The sequence below is a fragment of the Camelus ferus genome, chromosome 15 (assembly GCF_009834535.1).
Source record: "Camelus ferus isolate YT-003-E chromosome 15, BCGSAC_Cfer_1.0, whole genome shotgun sequence".
Taxonomy (NCBI): Eukaryota; Metazoa; Chordata; class Mammalia; order Artiodactyla; family Camelidae; genus Camelus; species Camelus ferus.
Window position 1 is genome coordinate 19,031,592 of NC_045710.1, and position 18,194 is coordinate 19,049,785.

At 39.0% G+C, this 18,194-nt stretch overlaps 1 protein-coding gene across 2 annotated transcripts; it reads left to right on the forward strand.

The window, feature by feature from the left end:
- The first annotated feature begins 4 nt into the window (after positions 1-4).
- On the forward strand, positions 5-18,144 carry GPN1 (GPN-loop GTPase 1). 2 transcript variants are annotated; one of them, XM_006189739.3, is made up of 14 exons: positions 5-233; positions 929-1,022; positions 2,216-2,255; positions 3,008-3,074; positions 3,781-3,818; positions 6,808-6,886; positions 7,093-7,187; positions 8,149-8,194; positions 8,864-9,010; positions 9,743-9,825; positions 11,063-11,102; positions 11,762-11,852; positions 14,575-14,682; positions 16,507-18,144. In XM_006189739.3, the coding sequence occupies exons 1-14, from the start codon at positions 123-125 to the stop codon at positions 16,590-16,592; spliced, it is 1,125 nt and encodes a 374-aa protein (XP_006189801.1). In that variant the 5' UTR covers positions 5-122; the 3' UTR covers positions 16,593-18,144. The 2 variants fall into 2 exon arrangements, with proteins under 2 accessions (XP_006189801.1, XP_014418972.1); XM_014563486.2 differs by lacking the exon at positions 16,507-18,144 and adding an exon at positions 14,962-15,567 and having other exon boundaries at positions 85-233.
- Positions 18,145-18,194: the final 50 nt, after the last annotated feature.

Here is an 18,194-nt window from a genome sequence, read left to right on the forward strand (position 1 = left end):
TCGGTCCGGTTCGGTTTGGTTCGGTTCAGTCGGGTTCTACGCGCATTCAGAGCCGCGTACGTCGCGGGAGTCTCTCTAGCCTCCAGCGTCTCTATGGTCGAGTGGGCGGAGCCAGGAACAAGATGGCCGCGCCCGCAGCTGCCATGGAGCCGCAAGCTTCTGGGGGTCCCCGGCTCCCAGTGTGTCTGTTGGTGTTGGGAATGGCGGGATCTGGGAAAACTACCTTTGTACAGGTGACCTGCACGGCGCGGGCGTAGCACAGGCGCGAGTGAAGCTGTCTGTGGGCGGGCGGAAAGCCAGGGAGAATGTGAGGGAGGTCTCTGGGAAGTTGGAGGGTACCGGCGTCTGGCTTTCACGGATTTGCCAGCAACTCCGGTTTCTTCTCCGCGAAGCCCTCTCAGACCCCAACCTGAGTTCATTTAGCCTCTCTTCTGCGCACCTTCAGTGACTATTGGTACTACCGTACTTGGTATTGAAATTGTCTTGTCATTGCCAAGTCCTCAAAGACAGGGGCTTAGAAGTAATTCTGGCGGTTAATAGAGGGCGAGCACACAGGCTTTTGGTGTGGATTCGTAAAGAATTCCTTCTGGGGCACCTACCATATTTCAGACACTGGGGAATACAGCGGAAATGAGGTTGACAAGGTTCCCGCTTAGACAGTGCTGATAATTTGTGGGGGAGATGGAATCTCCCGGCCCTACTTCCCACGTCAAGGGGTTTTGGAGAGGACACTGTTGGCTCTGTGGTGAAGAAAGGTAGCTTTTCAACTGAATAAATGTTGGAGGTGGAGATCAGAGGGGAATATTTAAGGTAGAGGGAAATGGAAGTGCGAAATTCTTCTGGTAAGTTGGATAAAGGGGTGGAAGTTCTCTCTTGTTCCCTATCATGCCTCTTGGTCTCAGTCCATCCCTCTCCCCATACCTCACAGAGGCTCACGGGACATCTGCATAGTCAAGGCTCTCCACCATATGTGATCAACCTGGACCCAGCTGTGCATGAAGTTCCCTTTCCTGCCAATATTGGTGAGTGAACTGTACCAGAACTTATGTGAAGTTTCTCGGAGAATGGAAAGCTGTCAGCCTATTCTACCAGTCTTCAAAGCTTTCATTTTTAATGTTTTCTAAACTTTCTAATTTCATTTCCCTTGAGTTTGCTAGCATCCTGAAACAGGCTTCTCTCAGATCCCCATTTTCTCTTTGTTTACTTCTTCTCCTTTCTTAAATTTCTTTTCTTTTCCCTTGCCACTTACCTTTCTCTCTACCTCTTTTTGACCTAGGGTGTCAGCTATATAGTTACTTATGAAAATGAAGTGACAGAAAGTCAGTCCTTTGGCTTCTAAGCCATAAACCCTTCAGCAGGCTCTGATACAAAATCCTTATTTGTGTAGTTTCTTCTTTTCAGGTTTAGAGCATTAGGGTCTTGTGCAGTAGTTTGCTTACTGATCTGTAGGAATTTTGCCAAGTTACTTGGGAAAATTTGTGTCTTTGCCTGTGTGCATTCTTGTGGTGAGTGGTTCCCTCCCTGTTATCATCCCTGTACATTTCATCCCTATGACCCATTTATTTTGTAACTGAAAATTTGTACCTCTTAATTTCTAGTATCTACTTCTCTTCCCCCATCTACCCCCACAAACTAATGCGTTTGTAAAAATCTTGTCTGCATTACCTTTGTTACCAGTAAGCAAGGAGTAAGAAATAGAACTTTTTCCTTGATTTAACTCTCTTTTTCTATGCATATGGTCACTGAGAAGGTATTTCAATTGTTTAAAACTTTTCTCCTTCTCTCAGACCATCCTTTCTGTAACTTGTTAGCCCCTAGCCTAACATTCTTCTTCGAGTTACTTGGCAGTTATCCTTGACCATAAGGAAGAAAACCAGTGTGAAGCTGGAGAAATTACTAGAAGAGAATGATGACAAAAGAAGCCTCAGAAGCTAGTTTCAGTTTCTTGTTGTAAGGGAAGGTACTTAGAGGGCACCTTTTGTACTCCTAGTCTTCTGATCTTACTTCTTTTGCTGTCACAATTCAATGATGTTAGCTTGAAAACTTAGAACACAGATTTGAAAAGTAACTCAGATGCTGAGAGAAACTGATTTGCTTCCTCAGAAGAAGCAGAGATGACTTGAGAGGCCTCTTCGCTTAGATATTATAGGTGGAGAGTCTCAAACTATATTGTTTCTTATGTGTTAAATTCCAGTTCATTCCTTTTTCTCCCCAGATATTCGTGACACTGTGAAGTATAAAGAAGTCATGAAACAGTATCCTTTTCCACATCTACTTTGTTGTTTGCTCATCCCTGGGTGGTTATTGCTGTATGTTATGTGGCTTTGAAATCGTATTTCCTTGGGAAATATACTAGCAAAAGTATCTGATTGCTTTCATGTAATTTTATAAACGGCAGGGAAGATGAATGTGGGGAGAGGAATTGTGGGTGATTAGAAATCCTATTTCAGCTTTGTTCTGTTTTCTGCCATCATCCCACACGGCGGGCTGTGGTAATTAGCACAGAGAATAAGAGGCTAGCTGTTGATGTCCCTCCGTCCCCCGTGGTAGTATTACATTGGTTGATATATCTATTGGTTGCCATCTCTTTAGACTGGAAAACTCAGAAACTAGTAGAAACAAGTCTTAGTACATTGCTGTGTGAAATGTGTACTTTCCATTTAGGTAAGTCTAGGTGGAAAGACTAATTCTGCAGGTGACTTGATGAATGAGGATCAGAGCAAGGAGTGATATATAGATGATCTTCATGGTAGTGTCATCAGGCTGTCACTGCCTGATACATCTGTCCATTCCATTTTGGTCCCATTTTGCCTGGCCATCTCTAAACTGATAAATAAGTGAGGAAGACATCGATAATGAATGTTTCCCTCAGGTTAAGATTGTGTGGTACATACTAGTCAATGGAACACTAATGTTATCATGCTGTTTTTGTGAGGGATTGTCTAGGTATAAACTTTATCATCTAACTTGATCTAAAAGCAGTTCAAATCCTTAACTTAGTGTCTAGGTATGGACTTGGGCCCAATGGTGGCATAGTAACCTCACTCAATCTCTTTGCTACCAGATTTGATCAGGTATGTCTGTCTTTACTTACATATAATTGGCTGTGTCAAAACTTGTGACTCTTAAATGCCTTAGCTTGATCACATTGGGAAAGAAGGGCAGTCAACCTGGATGTAAATGTAGAACATAAGGAGGCACTTTGGTAGACAGAGAAGTAGGCTATGAGAGAATGATCAACATGGTGAGATGCTTCACACTGAATGTTTGTGGCAGCCAATAAAACAAACACCCAAGAGACCTGGGTTCTCTTCTTGATTCATTATAGGCTTGCAGTGTTACCCTGAGGATGGAGTGGAGGGATGGGGAGTGGGATGGGCTATTAGGCATGGAATGGAACGATTATGGGGCTTTTTACTTGTGACAAATAGTTGTCATTTGTTAGGTTTCCTTTGTCACATTCTACTTCCTAAAGAGTAATTTGCAGTCAGTAATTTTTTTACCGATTTCACTCAATGAAACAGACTGTTGCCCCAAGAGATATGACTTGACAGTAACAGATCAAGTCATCAGTTGCTCTGGTACTTGCCCTGTGCTCCGGGGTGTGATGTGGTGTGGCCGTGTTTCTTTGGTTTTCTGGGCATATTAGCTGGGGTCCTCAGATGAGAACATGGAGACTCAATTGTTGATTGTTCCTGTGAGGTGAGCCACTTTGGAGAGGATCCTGAGATTTTTGTGTTGAACTTGAATCCTGTTGTAATTAGCATCTTTTTCTTTTAGGTAATGAAATTTATTGAGAAGGCCCAGAACATGTCTAAGTAAGTGATTTCAGTCTAATACCTATTTATTACTCTGTAGTTAACACATTTCTAGGCTTTTTGAAGGATTTGGGGATATTGTCAAGTTCTGAAAAGGTGTAGTTTGAGATGAATCCATAATAAATGAAAAATTGTGGGCAAGAAAACAATCATTAAGATGTTTTACAGTGTAGAGCTCAATTTAATAGTATCCCACCACCAATCAATTTCATACATGCCCCTGGCTTCTTTGGAGGTATTTTGAGAATTTTGAGCCCACATTCATTTGCCCACCTGTCTTCTCTTGCTGGTTGGCATTTAAGTCTCTGAAATCCCTTTTTAATCCTTGTTTAAATAACTATAATTTACATGATCCAAAGAGAATATTTTTTAATTTAGGAAGTATCAAAATATAAAATAATATTAATCCTTATTATCATTAACCACAATTAACTTTTTAAATTTTTAATAAGTTTGCTTTTTTAAAAGACAGGAAGATAATTTATTATCTTTGTAAAAAGGATATAGGCTTATTACTATAAATAATTCATACATAATATTTAAAAGGTGAAACTATCACCCTTGTCACTAGAAATAATTATCATTATCATTATTACTCCCGGTGACTATCGTTCCACTTGTTTCTATTCTTATGTACATAGATAGAAGAATGGATGAATAAGGTGCTTCTACAAAATAGGATCATACTGGAGTAGTTTTTAAAAATAATAGCTTTACTGCAGTATGAATTCACAGACCATAAAGTGCATTCTTTTAAAGTATGCAATTTAGTGTATTCACAAAGTTGTGCAGTGATCGTCTCCAAAAGAAACCCCATACTCTTTAGCAGTTGCTCTATTTCCCCTTTCTCCAGGCTCCTGGTGGCTGCATGCTTCATTTATATTCCCACAGTAATATATTGAGGATTCCAATTTCTGTACACCCTTGTCAGTACTTGTTATTGTTTTTTTGTGTTTGACTGTAGCCATTTTAGTGGGTATGAAGTGGTAATGCATTATGATTTTGATATATATTTCCAAAACAATTAATGATGTTGAACATCTTTTAGTGTACTTTTTGGCCACTGGTATATATTTGGAGAAATGTCCATTCAGATTTTTAACTTTTTAAAAAAAAAGAAGTTTCAGGTATACAACATTATAATTTGGCATCTGTGTACACTGCAAAGCGATCACCCCCAGAAGTCCGATTACCATCTGTCACCATACAGTTGACCCCCTTCACCCATTTTGCCCGCCCCCAACCCCTTTTTCCTCTGGTAACATCAATTTGTTCTCTGTATCTGTGGGCTTGGTTTTGCTTTGTTGGTTGATTTTTGTTTTTTTTTTTCCCCAGATTATTCTACATATGAGTGAAATCATATGATAGTTGTCTTTTTCCTTCTGACATTTCACTTAGCATAATAGCCTCATGGTTCATCCATGCTGTCACAGTTGGCAAGATTTCATTCTTTTTTATGGCTGAGTAGTATTTCATTATATATGTATACACACACAGATACACACACATCTTCTTTATTCATTCATCCATTGGTGGACATTTAGATTGCTTCCTTATCTTGGCAATTGTACATAATGCTGCAATGAACATAGGGGTGCATATATTTTTTCTACTTAGTATTTTTATATTCTTTGGTTAAACACCCAGAAGTGGAATCACTGGATCGTGTGGAAACTCTCTTCATTTTTTGAGGAATCTCCCTTCTGTTTTTCATAGTTGTCGCACCAGTTTTTATTCCAACAGTGTATGAGAGTTCCCTTTTCTCTACATCCTCTCAAGCACATGTTATTTGTTATCTATTTGATAAGAGCCATTCTAACAGATGTGAGGTGATAATCCATTGTGGTTTTGATTTGCATTTCCCTAATAATTAGTGATGTTGAACATCTTTTCATGTGCCTATTGGCCATCTGTATGTCTTCTGTGGAGAAATGTCTATGTATTCAGATCCTCTGCTCATTCTTGAATCAGGTTGTTTGTTTGTTAGTGTGTTGTATGTGTTCTTTATATATTTTGGATACTAATCCCTAACTGGAGATGTTATGTGCAAATATTTTCTGCTGTTCAGTAGGCTGCATTTTAGTTTTGATGATGGTTTCCTTTGCTGTGCAGCAGCCCTCATTTGATGTAGTCCCATTTGTTTATTTTTGCTTTTGATTTCCTTGCCTTTGGAGTCAGATCCACAGAAACACTAAAACAGATGTCAGTGAGGTTACCACCTAAGTTCTCTTTGAGTAATTTAATGTTTTTAGGTGTTACATTCAAGTCTTTCATCCATTTTGAGTTCATTTTTGTGTATGGAGTAAGATAGTGGTCTAGTTTCATTCTCTTGCATGTGGCTGTGTATTTTTTCCTATACCATTTCTTAAAGAGACTTTCCTTTCTCCGTTGTATGTTCTTGGCTCCTTTGTTGTCAATTTATTGTCCATATATGTGTGGATCTTTGCTCTTTTTAAAAACAACTTTATTGAGATACAGTTCATATACCATACAATTTACCCATTTAAGTTGTACAATTCTGTATCTTTTAGTTTAATTACAGAATTGTACAACCATCACCACAATCAATTTTAGAACATTTCATCCCCCTTCTTTAGTTGTCACTTCCCTATTCTTCTTTTCCTCTCTCCCCTCCATTTTCTTCCACCCTCACCCCTAAGTAACTGGATGATTTCCCAAGAGATTTGCAGTCTGTTTTTGCTTATGTCTCATTTTTAATGCAGTATGTTTCTAAAACTATCAGTTTCCCCTGTGATCATTTGCAGCAGTGATATATTGCTGCTCCTACCAGTTAGCCTGAATATTGGACATTGAACAGAGCCTGGGGAATGTGATAGGGACTTTAAGGACAATGAGAAGCAGTGGGACTTGGCATTATGAAGAGTTTATTTCATTCTTGAATAACCGGATGTTAATGTTTTGTGGGATGAAATATCTTTCAGAATGCATAAGTAAAAACTTCTTTAATGGATGGTCCTTTTTGACGTAGGTATGTCTTGATTGACACACCTGGACAGATTGAAGTATTTACTTGGTCAGCTTCTGGGACAATCATCACCGAGGCCCTGGTGAGTATTCTAGACTTGTTACTGAGGGTAAGTAGAGAGCCAGACAGTAAAAGCGTCTTATGGCCTGGGGTCTTAAGTGGGCTAGAGTCACAGAGCTCTGTACACCTGCCTAAAGTGGTACACTGTCCTTGCGAGGGAGGTGGAAAAGAGTTTGTGGACAGGTCAAGGACTCTCTGACTAACGCTTTGATTATTTTGTGGCTTTAGGCATCCTCATTCCCAACAATTGTCATTTATGTAATGGATACATCTCGAAGTACCAACCCAGTGACCTTCATGTCCAATATGCTCTATGCCTGCAGGTAATTCATTATTGTTGAGCATAGTATTACGTCAAAGTATCATACTTCAGTCTTCACTTCTTTTCCTTCATTTTTGAGTCCTGAGTGCTTACGCCTAGATTTGTGCTCATTCACATTTGCCACTCACTTTACAGCTCCGGTCGGGGGAGGGACTCTGGGTTGAGAAGGGAAAAGAAGCACAGATGCCGTTGGCATTCTCTAACAGCACCTTCTCCTCTTCCTTCCTTGCTGTTACAGAACAGGTGATAAATGAATATGAACCTTCTGGTAGTTGCCCCCAGTTGAATGAAATCCAGTTCTAAATAGAATAGAGCCTCCTGGTCTAAATGCTTTTTTCCCCTGTGTTGTGATAGGCAGAGTGAAATTATAACATGAGAAGAGACTGGAATAAAAAGACTCATCTGTAATCCTAAATGCACATGTTTCCCCAAGTGTGGTGCCGTTAGGAGAGGAAGGACCTGCCTGACTAGGCTATGTGAGTGCATTAGACCTAGGAGCAGGGCAGACCATTACTAATGCTGAATGTTATTTTGGGGGTATGCAAAAGCAATCACTCCAATTTGTTTCTTCTAATATGACTAGGGATGTCCCTTCCTGTTAGATACAAGAAATCCTAGTCCAAATAGAAATCTGATGTTTGCTAGCATAATTTTATTGTCATGTTAATTGTTTGAAAGACAATTATTTGGTAAAAACAAGCCCACACACACAAAACCAGGATCAATACCAAAGCATTACTACTCCAAGAAAGAGAGAGGGAGTCTATGTATATTGCTTGCTGGATGGTGGTGATGGTTTCCTGCTTGGGAGGGAAGAATGTGTGAGTGCTATGTAAGAACGTATACTTGTATTTAGAGTCTGAACTCATCCCCCCTTTTATTACTCAGATCCATCAGACTGATAACAGTCAAGCAAGAGTTTAAGTGCTTCTACTAATAATGCCTTGATGTTTGATTTTCAGCATCTTGTACAAAACCAAGCTGCCTTTTATTGTGGTCATGAATAAAGTAAGTGGATTCTTCTTCTTGTGAGTGAATATTTCTTTTTCATCAGAACCTTGTATTATCAGAAGTTTGGGTAAGTGAGAAGGATTATTTCAGATGCTGGAGAGCAGATTCAAACTAGCCTGAAGCAAAGTCATGAGCACTTCTGGGAAATGGATTCAATCAGATTGAATGAATATTTTTCACTGATTCTTTTCCAAAGTTATTTTAGGCTAGATAGAGTAGCCCCTCCATCACAGTGTGTGGATTATCCCTCAGAATCGGAACTGTGTAAATGGGGGAGAGACTGCTAGTCTATTGGAAGTGGCAATTAAAACAAACAAAAACAAAACTCTGTTGTTGGTTGTCGGCTGGGATGCAAGAGACTATGTACTTGACTTTAGAGCCTGGAATGTGCTGGCCTCCACGGTGCCATAGTCACTTGGCAGTGGATAGCGAAGGGTCTATTTTAACCTGGAATATACATATCTTCATTTAATTATTTATACCGCACAGCAGTCTTGGCTCTTTGTGGCTTGTTGCAGTGGAGGAGGAAATGGGGGAAGCAGAGAAAGAAAATATATGAATGATTGCTTTTTGCTGTCACCACTTAATTAAAAAAAATTTTTTTTGCCATTGATTGATGTCTGACCTAATCTCTGATTGCTAATAGTTGACTTCTTTCTGGTATAGACTGACATCATTGATCACAGCTTTGCAGTGGAATGGATGCAGGATTTTGAGGCTTTCCAAGATGCCTTGAATCAAGAAACTACATATGTCAGTAACCTGACTCGCTCGATGAGCCTGGTGTTAGATGAGTTTTACAGCTCACTCAGGGTAAACTTTCTCTCCTGCCCATGCTGATGGTCTACCCAGATAAACTCTTAATCCACAGGGCTGACTTTGAACCCATTTTAGTAAGGAAGTCCATTACCTTCTGGGAAGTAATTTTTTAAGGTATTGCTTATTAAAAACTGGAGGTTTAAAAAATAAGTAAGATAGGGATCCTGCCTCAGAGAGTTTATGGTCTAATTAGGAGAGAAGGCTAACACAGAGTTGAAACATGATATATTGTGGTAACTTACATTGTGGTATCTTAAGAAAGATTGGAAGTTGGACCTGATGGTACTGAGGAGGTAGATCATTTTTGAAATGAGAATTGTGGAGGGTGTAGCATTTAGAGGTATGCTTTGAAGGAAGGGTAAGATTTGTGTAAGCAAAAGTGGGTGTACATGGCAGGGAGTATGTTAATTGCCCAAGCAAAGACATTGAGGTACTAATTTTTATAGAGAAGAGACTGTGGTTTGATTTGACAGGGAATAGATGAAAAGAACTGATACTTGTTTGGTCCTAATTATCTTTTTCAGTTCTCTATTTTCCATAGACTTATTTCCATGACTGTAGAGTAGGCATGCTGTTCTGTCTTGCTTTAGCTTCATTCTTTGCCAGAGACTTCTTAAAGTATCTAAACCTCTTTTATGAAGATTTTATTAAATTTGAGCCAAATAATGTAAATCATTTAAAAATATATTGTTGTTTCCTTAGTGGCATTAATGATGCTTTTGGCAGGTGGTGGGTGTGTCTGCTGTTCTGGGTACAGGCTTAGATGAACTCTTTGTCCAAGTTGCCAGTGCTGCAGAAGAATATGAAAGGTGAGGTTAAAGGAACATTCTGTTGATGACATTCTTAGTTACCCACAATTCTGGTATGATAGCAGTTTTGCTAGCAAAACATTTTTTATGTGATGTACTGAATCTGACCACACTTACAGATAACAAGTCCCTGTTAACTTTTTAAAAAAAACTGGAGTATAAAACCTTCACTGTATTAAATGACTAAGAGCAGGAGTCATCAGACATTTTTTGTTAAAAACCCACCAGATAGTAAATATTTTAGGCTTTGTGGGCCATACTATCTGTCACAACTACTCAACTGTGTCATGGTCGTGCAGTAGCAACTATAGGCAGTTCCTAATCAAATGGGCATGCTGTGGTCCAATAAAACTTTATTTATAAAAATAGGCTGTGGACCGCATTTGGCCCCTTTGCCTCATTGGTTGATGCCCTGATAAAGAATACAGACTTTGGAATCAGATAGACGTGGGTTAGATTTCTTTTTCCTCCACTTAATAAATGAGTAACCTTAGCAGGTTTTCATCATTTGTAAATGAGGGATAATAGCACTTATTGCTAAGGTCAATGTGAGGATTATTTGAGAAAAAAAAAAAGCACCTAGCACAGTTGCTGACACAGAGTAAGCATTTTTCTTAATAAATGGTTGTTATAATTATTGTCATGGTTAATACTGGCATTCCATTTATTTAAAGGAAGTTTGGGTCAGAGCACCTCTACACTGTATTAGGCCTGATAATTAGCTGCTTTCTAGCAAGATCCTAAATAGCCCCATTGTGCATTTCAGACACATTTTGATTTTATTCATCAGATGAGATTTTTTTTTTGTTGTTTTGTTTTGTTTTTTAATGGGTGTTATCAAAGCCTCAGGATAGACTATTCTGTATCCTTTCATTATTGCCCAGATAAAGGAAATAATTCTATATTGGGCTTCCTGAGCCCAGCAGGCCTAGCTTCTTTTACTCATCATTTAAACGTCTTTTACTCATGTTTATCCAAATGAATGATGAATTCATCGGTCGTGGTCTCTCCAGAGTTGATCTTTCCAGCTCAGCAGTCAGTCTTTTGTCTCTTTGCTGGTTTCAGGGTAGCGGGCAGGCACCTTGGCTTTTAATTCCTTAGGGACAGAATCTCAGTGACTAAGATTTGTTACATCTGATGTTTGGTGACATAAGATCATTTGCTATTATCAAAGTACCCGGGAGGGTGCAGGATAGATTATTAATCAAAGGGATTTAGAAATTGTTTCTCTTTCCAGAGAGTATCGTCCTGAATATGAACGTCTGAAGAAATCACTGGTAAGAGAGGAGCTGTTTGTATATTTTAGGGGCACTAAAAAAACAACCTCAAACTATATACTAATACTTTTGCCATAAATGCTTTTGTTTTGGCTCTCACTGTATCTTTTAGGTACTTCTTAATTTAAATCTGTAAATATGTATGTATGCTATTTGGATGAAGAAAGTCCCCTTAGTTTTCTTCTCTATATTTGAAGAAATAAAAATCAGATTTTTCCTGCTACATATATTGAGTCCTTCTTGTGCCACGCCTTCACCCCTACTCCGAAGTCCATTTAAAGGCTAGTCGTAGAGTTTTGTTAAAGAATAGAGAGGCAGTTCACAACTCCTATCCCAGATGATCAGGTGTCCTGTCCCCTTTGGCTACATTGGGCCCCTTATCACTGAGCCTTCCTGCTATGTCTACTTGAGGGTTCTTTTGTTGTTCTTGTGTCCAATTTCTGGCCCTCTAATGCCATCTGCAGAGCCCTCCAGAGTGAACTTTTGCTGTCTGGGCCCACACTGCTCAGTGTTTCTGTCCCCATATCAGCCATCCCTTATCTGCCACAATGTTTAAGTAGCCTCTAGTATTTGTATAATTTATCATCTCCAGTTAGAAGTTTAGCATCTACCTTGGGCCTCCTTTTTTAACATGATGACATTTTTCTCTATGCATATAGGCCCGCGCACAGAGCCAGCAGCAGGAAGAACAGCTGGAACGCCTTCGGAAAGATATGGGCTCTGTAGCCTTGGATACAGGGACTGCTGCAGGTACTGGAGGGTCTCTTGGTGTTAGGAACCAAAGAGGGGTGCACTTACTTCCACCTAGTAGGTGGCTATTTATATTTAAGAGAAAGAGAATAGGATAAAGTAAATGTAGTATTTTATATCTATCTATATTGATTGATCTAGGTAAATCCTAGATCTGCATTGAGTTGTCTCTTGAGTCTCCTTCAATTGTGAATGGATCCTTTGTATTTTGTGACATTGATATTTTTGAAGTGTGCAGGACTTTTTATAGAATGTTCCTCAATTTGAGTTTGATATTTCCTCATGATTCAGTTCAGGTGGCTCATTTTTAGCAGAACTTAACAGATGGGAAATTGTGTTTTTTCCATGTATCATATCATGAGGCTCACGATCCTGATTTATCCTTGATGACTTACTTAAATTGGTGTCTGCCAGGTTTTTTTTACCTTCATAGTAATTTTTTTGTGGGGTGATGCTTTGATTAGATAAATGTCTTTTTCATTTTCAAATGTTCACCTGCTAGTTTTACTATCCATTAATCTAGGCAGGGATAGTCTCCATCTTTCTGTGACACGTGTTGCAGGTATTTTCTCCTTGTTTGTCCATTGCCCTTTGACTTTGTTCATGGCGTTCCTTTGCCATGCAAAAGTTTTTATTCTGTTTTGTTTTAACATAGTCAGATTTGTCTTTTATTGCACCTGGTTTTGAGTCAGACTTGGGACTCTTTTACCTACACCTGTGTTAAATAAAGAGGCATTCACTCATGTTTTATTGTAGTACTTAAATGGTTTTATTTTCTACATCTGGATTCCTTCCTGATCCATTTAGAGTTTATTCCTAGGTATGGTGTGAGGTATAGGTCTAAGTTACCTTTTTCATAAATAGTTGTACCCACACAATTTATTAAAAAGCCTACCTCTGTCCCATTGATGAGATGCTACCTGTATCATATACCAAAGTTTCATATGTACTTGGGTATATTTCTGAATTATGTATTTTATTCTTCTAGACTGTGTGCCTGTACTGTGCTGCCTTAATTATACAGAGGCTTTATAGTATGTTTTAATATCTGCTAGGGCTAGTGCCCCTCAAAGTTACCATTTTTAGTGTTTCCTTGACTATTCTTGCACCTTTAGTATCAACTTAATGTAGTTCTTTGGTATTTTTACTGGGATTGTGTTATATTAATTAATTAATTAATTACCTGACATCTCTGTGATATTGACTCTTCCTGTTTAAGGACAAGGAATGTGTCTATACTTATCAAGTCTACTTTTGTGTCTTTCAGGAGTGTTTTCCTCATGTAGGTTTGGGTTAAATTTGTTAAATTTATTCCAGTGATTTTGTCTTCTTTGTTATAAGTGTTGAAAATGGGATTTTTCTTCTAACTGGTTATGTTTGTGTATGTGAAGACTTTTCATTTCTGTATATTAGTCTTTCTATTCTGCTACTTTACTTTTTTTTTTTTTTTTTTTTTTACTGTTTGAGTTAGTTTTGTCATTGATTCTCTAGGGGTTCCTAGGTTGGTGCTCAAATTTAAGTATATACATGCCCTCCTGCCCCCAGCCCATCATTGGTTGACTGGCCTTTAAAGAAGTGAAGTTCTATTCATGACAGCTGTTGCTATATGCCTAGTAGAGAATAGCAAAGCCGCTTGGAGGAGGAGGTGCTGGAACCTGGCTGGGTTTACTGGTTGAGTGGGTCACCTGTGCCATCCTTGTTGTCCTCCTCAGCAACATAAATTTCTGTGTACTGTGGTCCTTTGGAATCATTCATGACTACATGAAATGGCAAATGTTAAATCTGCTGCAAAGGGTCTGCTGTACTCAGATAACCTGGTAAAGGTTAGGGGAGTTTCAGTAAATCTTTTGTGGAAAATCACAAGTCCAGTTGTATAATTCTTAGTTGGGCAGAGAATGAAGCATTGACTGTCAGCACATCACTGCATCATCCTTTTTCAAGACCACTGGCCCCTTGAGATTTGTGCCTCTTGATGTTGCTGCTGTTGGCCACCCTTGTTTCCCAGCTGAGCTCTCTTAACCTTTTAGGCTCCTGAAGAGGGAGTTGAGTGGTCATGACCTTCCATGATTTGGTTTTAGGTTCTCATAGAGACCAATCCCCGCAGGCTGAATCCCTAGCCTCAGAATTACTTGATTAGACTTTCTCCTCATAATTGGAGTTCAGCACTTATTCCTTTTCCCTGGATGGGGAACTCGACTCTATTAGTATATTCCATTTTTTGTTAATTCCTCTTTTTCTTGAATAATACCCTGGCTCCTCTACTCTCTATCATTTCACCCTTTTTTCTCTTCAGACCCTCTCTGAACTTCAGTTTCCACCAAGAAGCTTCCTTAACACTCAACACTTTTACCCTTGACTCATCAGCACACTGGATCTGCTCAAATGTCTTTAGCCATCATAGGAAAAACCATAGCCTCTTCCAAGCTGTGAGCTAGTAAAACCAATGACATTACTATTCAGACATGCTACTTGAGAATTATTTTCCTTAGCTTAAAAATGAGACCTCTTGGGCTTTTTGCATTACAAAGGCACTGTGTAAAATAAACTAGTGTAGAAATGTTAAGTGGTATTAACAGTACATTTAGACAAGATAAGATTCTGCATTTTATCATGATCACTTTCATCCTGCCATTTTTTAATCATAGTTATTTATTGATTCAAAATCACTCTTTTGAGGAGGCCTGTGTTCATGACATGCTGCTGATACGTGTTTTCACTGTAGGCAGCTCATCTCCTGTGCTGGACCCTTCTGACTTGATCCTGACTCGGGGAACCTTGGATGAAGAGGATGAGGAAGCAGACAGTGATACTGATGATATTGACCACAGAGGTGAGAAGGGGCTGAGGTGGCCATGAAAACTGAACAGCTGTGGGGAGGGTATAGCTCAATTGATAGAATGCCTGCTTAGCATGCATGAGGTCCTGGGTTCAATCCCCAGTACCTCCAGTAAAAACAAAAAATATGTAAATAAACCTAATTACCTACCCCTCAAACAACAACAACCAAAAACCCAATAAACCTAAAGTTTAAAAAGAATTATTTAAAAAAAATCATAAAAAAAAAAAAAAGAAAACAGAACAGCTGCTTATCCTCCCATTGTTTGCTCAGGAGCTTCCTGTTGTTGAGAGAAGACCTTAAGCATGCAGCCAATAATAGGGGAGAGAGGAAATGGTAAAGGATGCAGCACCAGGAAAGAGTTCCTGGCCTTCCTGCTGAATGGTTAATATTGAGTTTGATTACAAGCCTTTTGTGAGTCCTGTGTCTTCCCATCTTAAGGTGCTAACTCAATCTGAGGAATCTAGGATTGTTTATTGTAATCATTGCTTTAAGAATACATAAGAAGGCCTCAGCAGATCTAAACCAGTTAGAAAGGACTGTGACGTTGTGGATAGAATATCTCTGGAAACCCAAAAGGCTTCCACATGGCATAGTTTCATGGACTGTAGACAGAATCTATTTCTTGAAACAATCCTTTTAGGTCCTAGCTATGCCCAAAAGCAAAACTCTTTCTAGGGTGCTGGGTGCTAAGATGTAAATTGTCTCATTGAATAAGATTTGGGTGGGGGGAGGGTGTGGCTTAGTGGCAGAGTACATACCTAGTATGCACAGGGTCCTTGGTTCAATCCTCAGTACCTCCATCAAATAAATAAACCTAATTACCCCCCTGCCCCTCCCCCCCAAAAAAGAAAAAAAAAAAGATTTATTGAGGTATAATTTACAAACAATAAATCTTACCCTTTTAAAGTGTATAGTTTGATTAATTTTAATTTAGATATATGGTCTTTAATCCCCATCATAATCAAGAAACAGAACACTTCCATTACCCTAAAAGTTAGTTCATGCCTGTTTTTATTCAGTCCCTTCCCCCACAGTAATTCCTGACAACCACTGATCTGATTTTTGTTCCTATAATTTAATTGGAATCACAGTATTTAACTTGTATTTGGCTTTTTTTACTCAGTGTAATGTTTCTGTGATCCATCCATGTTATTGCATGTATCAGTAACATGTTCTTTTTATTGCTGAGTAATATTCTATTATGGAATACCTTTGGATGTACCTTTGTTTATCCGTTCACCAACTGATTGACATTTGGGTTGTTTCCAAGTTTTAGCTATTGTGAATAAAGCTGCTATAAACATTTCATAGGCCTTTGTGTGGAATAGGTTTTCATTTCTCTTGGTTAAAAATACGTAGGAGTGGGATCTCATTTTAGTTACTTAACAAAGGAGGTATTCTCCCCACTTAAAGGTCAAAGAAATTGTACATTTTGGGCAACATGATAAATAGAGCATGCTTCTGGAAGATATTTCCTTATTGGGAGAAGTGAACATGTAGTGTCTTAGAGTACAGTTGACCCTTGAGCAGCCCGGGGTTTAGGGCTGCCCACCCTCTTCACAGTTGAAAATCCCTGTAAACTGACTTATTTAGAGTTGGCCCTCTGTGGTTCCGCACTGTGGAGTCCACCAACTGTGGATCGTGTCGTACTGTATTTACTATTAATATTTACTGTTGAAAAAAATCTGTCTATAAGTGGACCCATGTAGTTCAAACCTGAGTTGTTCAACTGTACTATTTCTGACGGTTGGGTGATAGCTGCTCTAATCCGCCTAATTGGGGGAGTTTAAGAAGAATTGACCTTTTTCCTTACAGTTACAGAGGAAAGCCGTGAAGAGCCAGCATTCCAGAACTTTATGCAAGAATCAATGGCGCAGTACTGGAAGAGAAACAACAAATAGTTTCTAGCTGAAGTCCAGAATTTTGGAACTGTATGTGAAGGAACTGTCCTTATTTCTGATTGGGGGCTACAGTAATGGACAATTTTGTTCAGAATAGTAGTTTCTCTTATTAGTGAAATCTCCTGACTCAGATGAAGCCAGGGATAGGATACCTTTGGACCTCATGGGTAGATGCTGATTCCCCTTGGCCTTTCCCTTGGATTTATGCAAAGAAGGATATTCTGTTTTTGGATACTGATGTCCCTTCAAACCTAAAACTGCAAGTTTTTTCATTTGAACTCACATACTTTTGCTGCTGATGGTGGAGCAGACAGAGAACTTAGTTCACTTCAGATCTCTTCTATTAGGCTAGATCTGTAGCTTCTACTTCCTCAGCATCTTACCCTTGAACCTACACCATGAGTTCCCGTCCTTTTAGCAGAAAGGGAGATGGAAACAGGAGCTTGTCCAGAGCAGCAGTGGAGTCTCCTTGGCAACCAATCAACATTGGTATGAAATGTACCTCACACTGGGTAGCTCATTATAGAACACCAGGTTCATTTGAGGAAAGTGGGCAAAACATAATTAATTAATAAGAATTTTACTTTTGATGGTGACTTGGATAAAGAGTTTTTAATTTTAACTTTGTTGTAAGCCTGTCTGTCATAATTTCAAATAAGAAAATTATCACAAATAATCACTTCTTTTCAAAAGAGAGGTTTAAAGCCTCTATAAAGATGTTTACTGAAGTTTTGTGTACACACACCTAGTAACCAGGTACAAAGCCAGGCCCTGTTTGTATTGTTCTTTGAACTTAATGCAGAGTATCCTAAGTGATTTATTCAAAGGCCATGATTTGGTCAGGTGCACATTCCATACCTAACAGCCATGGTGTTTGCTCTGCCTCCACGTTCTCAGTATCTTAAAACATAATACATTTCTCTTAAGGAATTTTATCCCTGCCTAATCTTTATTCCAATTTAGTGTTCCTCAAAATATGGTCTCTGGACCAGAAGCATCAGCATCACCTGGGAAATTACTAGAAATGGGATACTCTAGACCCGAGTCACAACTGTGGGGGTGGAGTCCAATAGTCTAGTATAATAAGGCCTCCAGGGGATTCTGATGCATGCTAAGCTTGAGACCACTCTCCAACTCAAACAGCCTGTGACGTAATTCCAGGCCAGGTCAATCTCAGGTATGAAAGCTCACATGACCTGCTTTATCAGAGTACCCCAACCTTGACCATTTGGTGCCTATTCTCTAATTTAAACATTCTAAAAATAAACAAGTATTTTACCATGAAGTATTAATTTCAATATTCTTTGAGTATTGGGAACCACTGGTCTAAAAACTTGAACCTGTTCTTTAAGAGGAAACCATTTGCATAGCAAAACTCTGAACATAGCTGGTTTTTCCCCTTAGTGCCTTTGAATACTTTTTCCTTAAAGAGTAACTTGTCCAGCCTGTTCTATAAGCTCCATAAGGGCAGTTACAAAGTCTTACTCCTCTTTGTATTCCTTGTACAGGACCTAGTACATAATAGGTCCTCAATAAATGTTTGCTAACTGAATGGATTAAATACTAGGTGGCTCATGGTGGAAACTGATTGCCTGATGTCTA

Coding starts and splice junctions, on each gene's coding strand:
- GPN1 (XM_006189739.3), top strand. CDS start 123: ATGGCCGCGCCCGCAGCTGCCATGGAGCCGCAAGCTTCTGGGGGTCCC. Junction 6,887..7,092: donor CAATCATCACCGAGGCCCTG/GTGAGTATTCTA, acceptor TTGTGGCTTTAG/GCATCCTCATTCCCAACAAT. Junction 7,188..8,148: donor AATATGCTCTATGCCTGCAG/GTAATTCATTAT, acceptor TTTGATTTTCAG/CATCTTGTACAAAACCAAGC.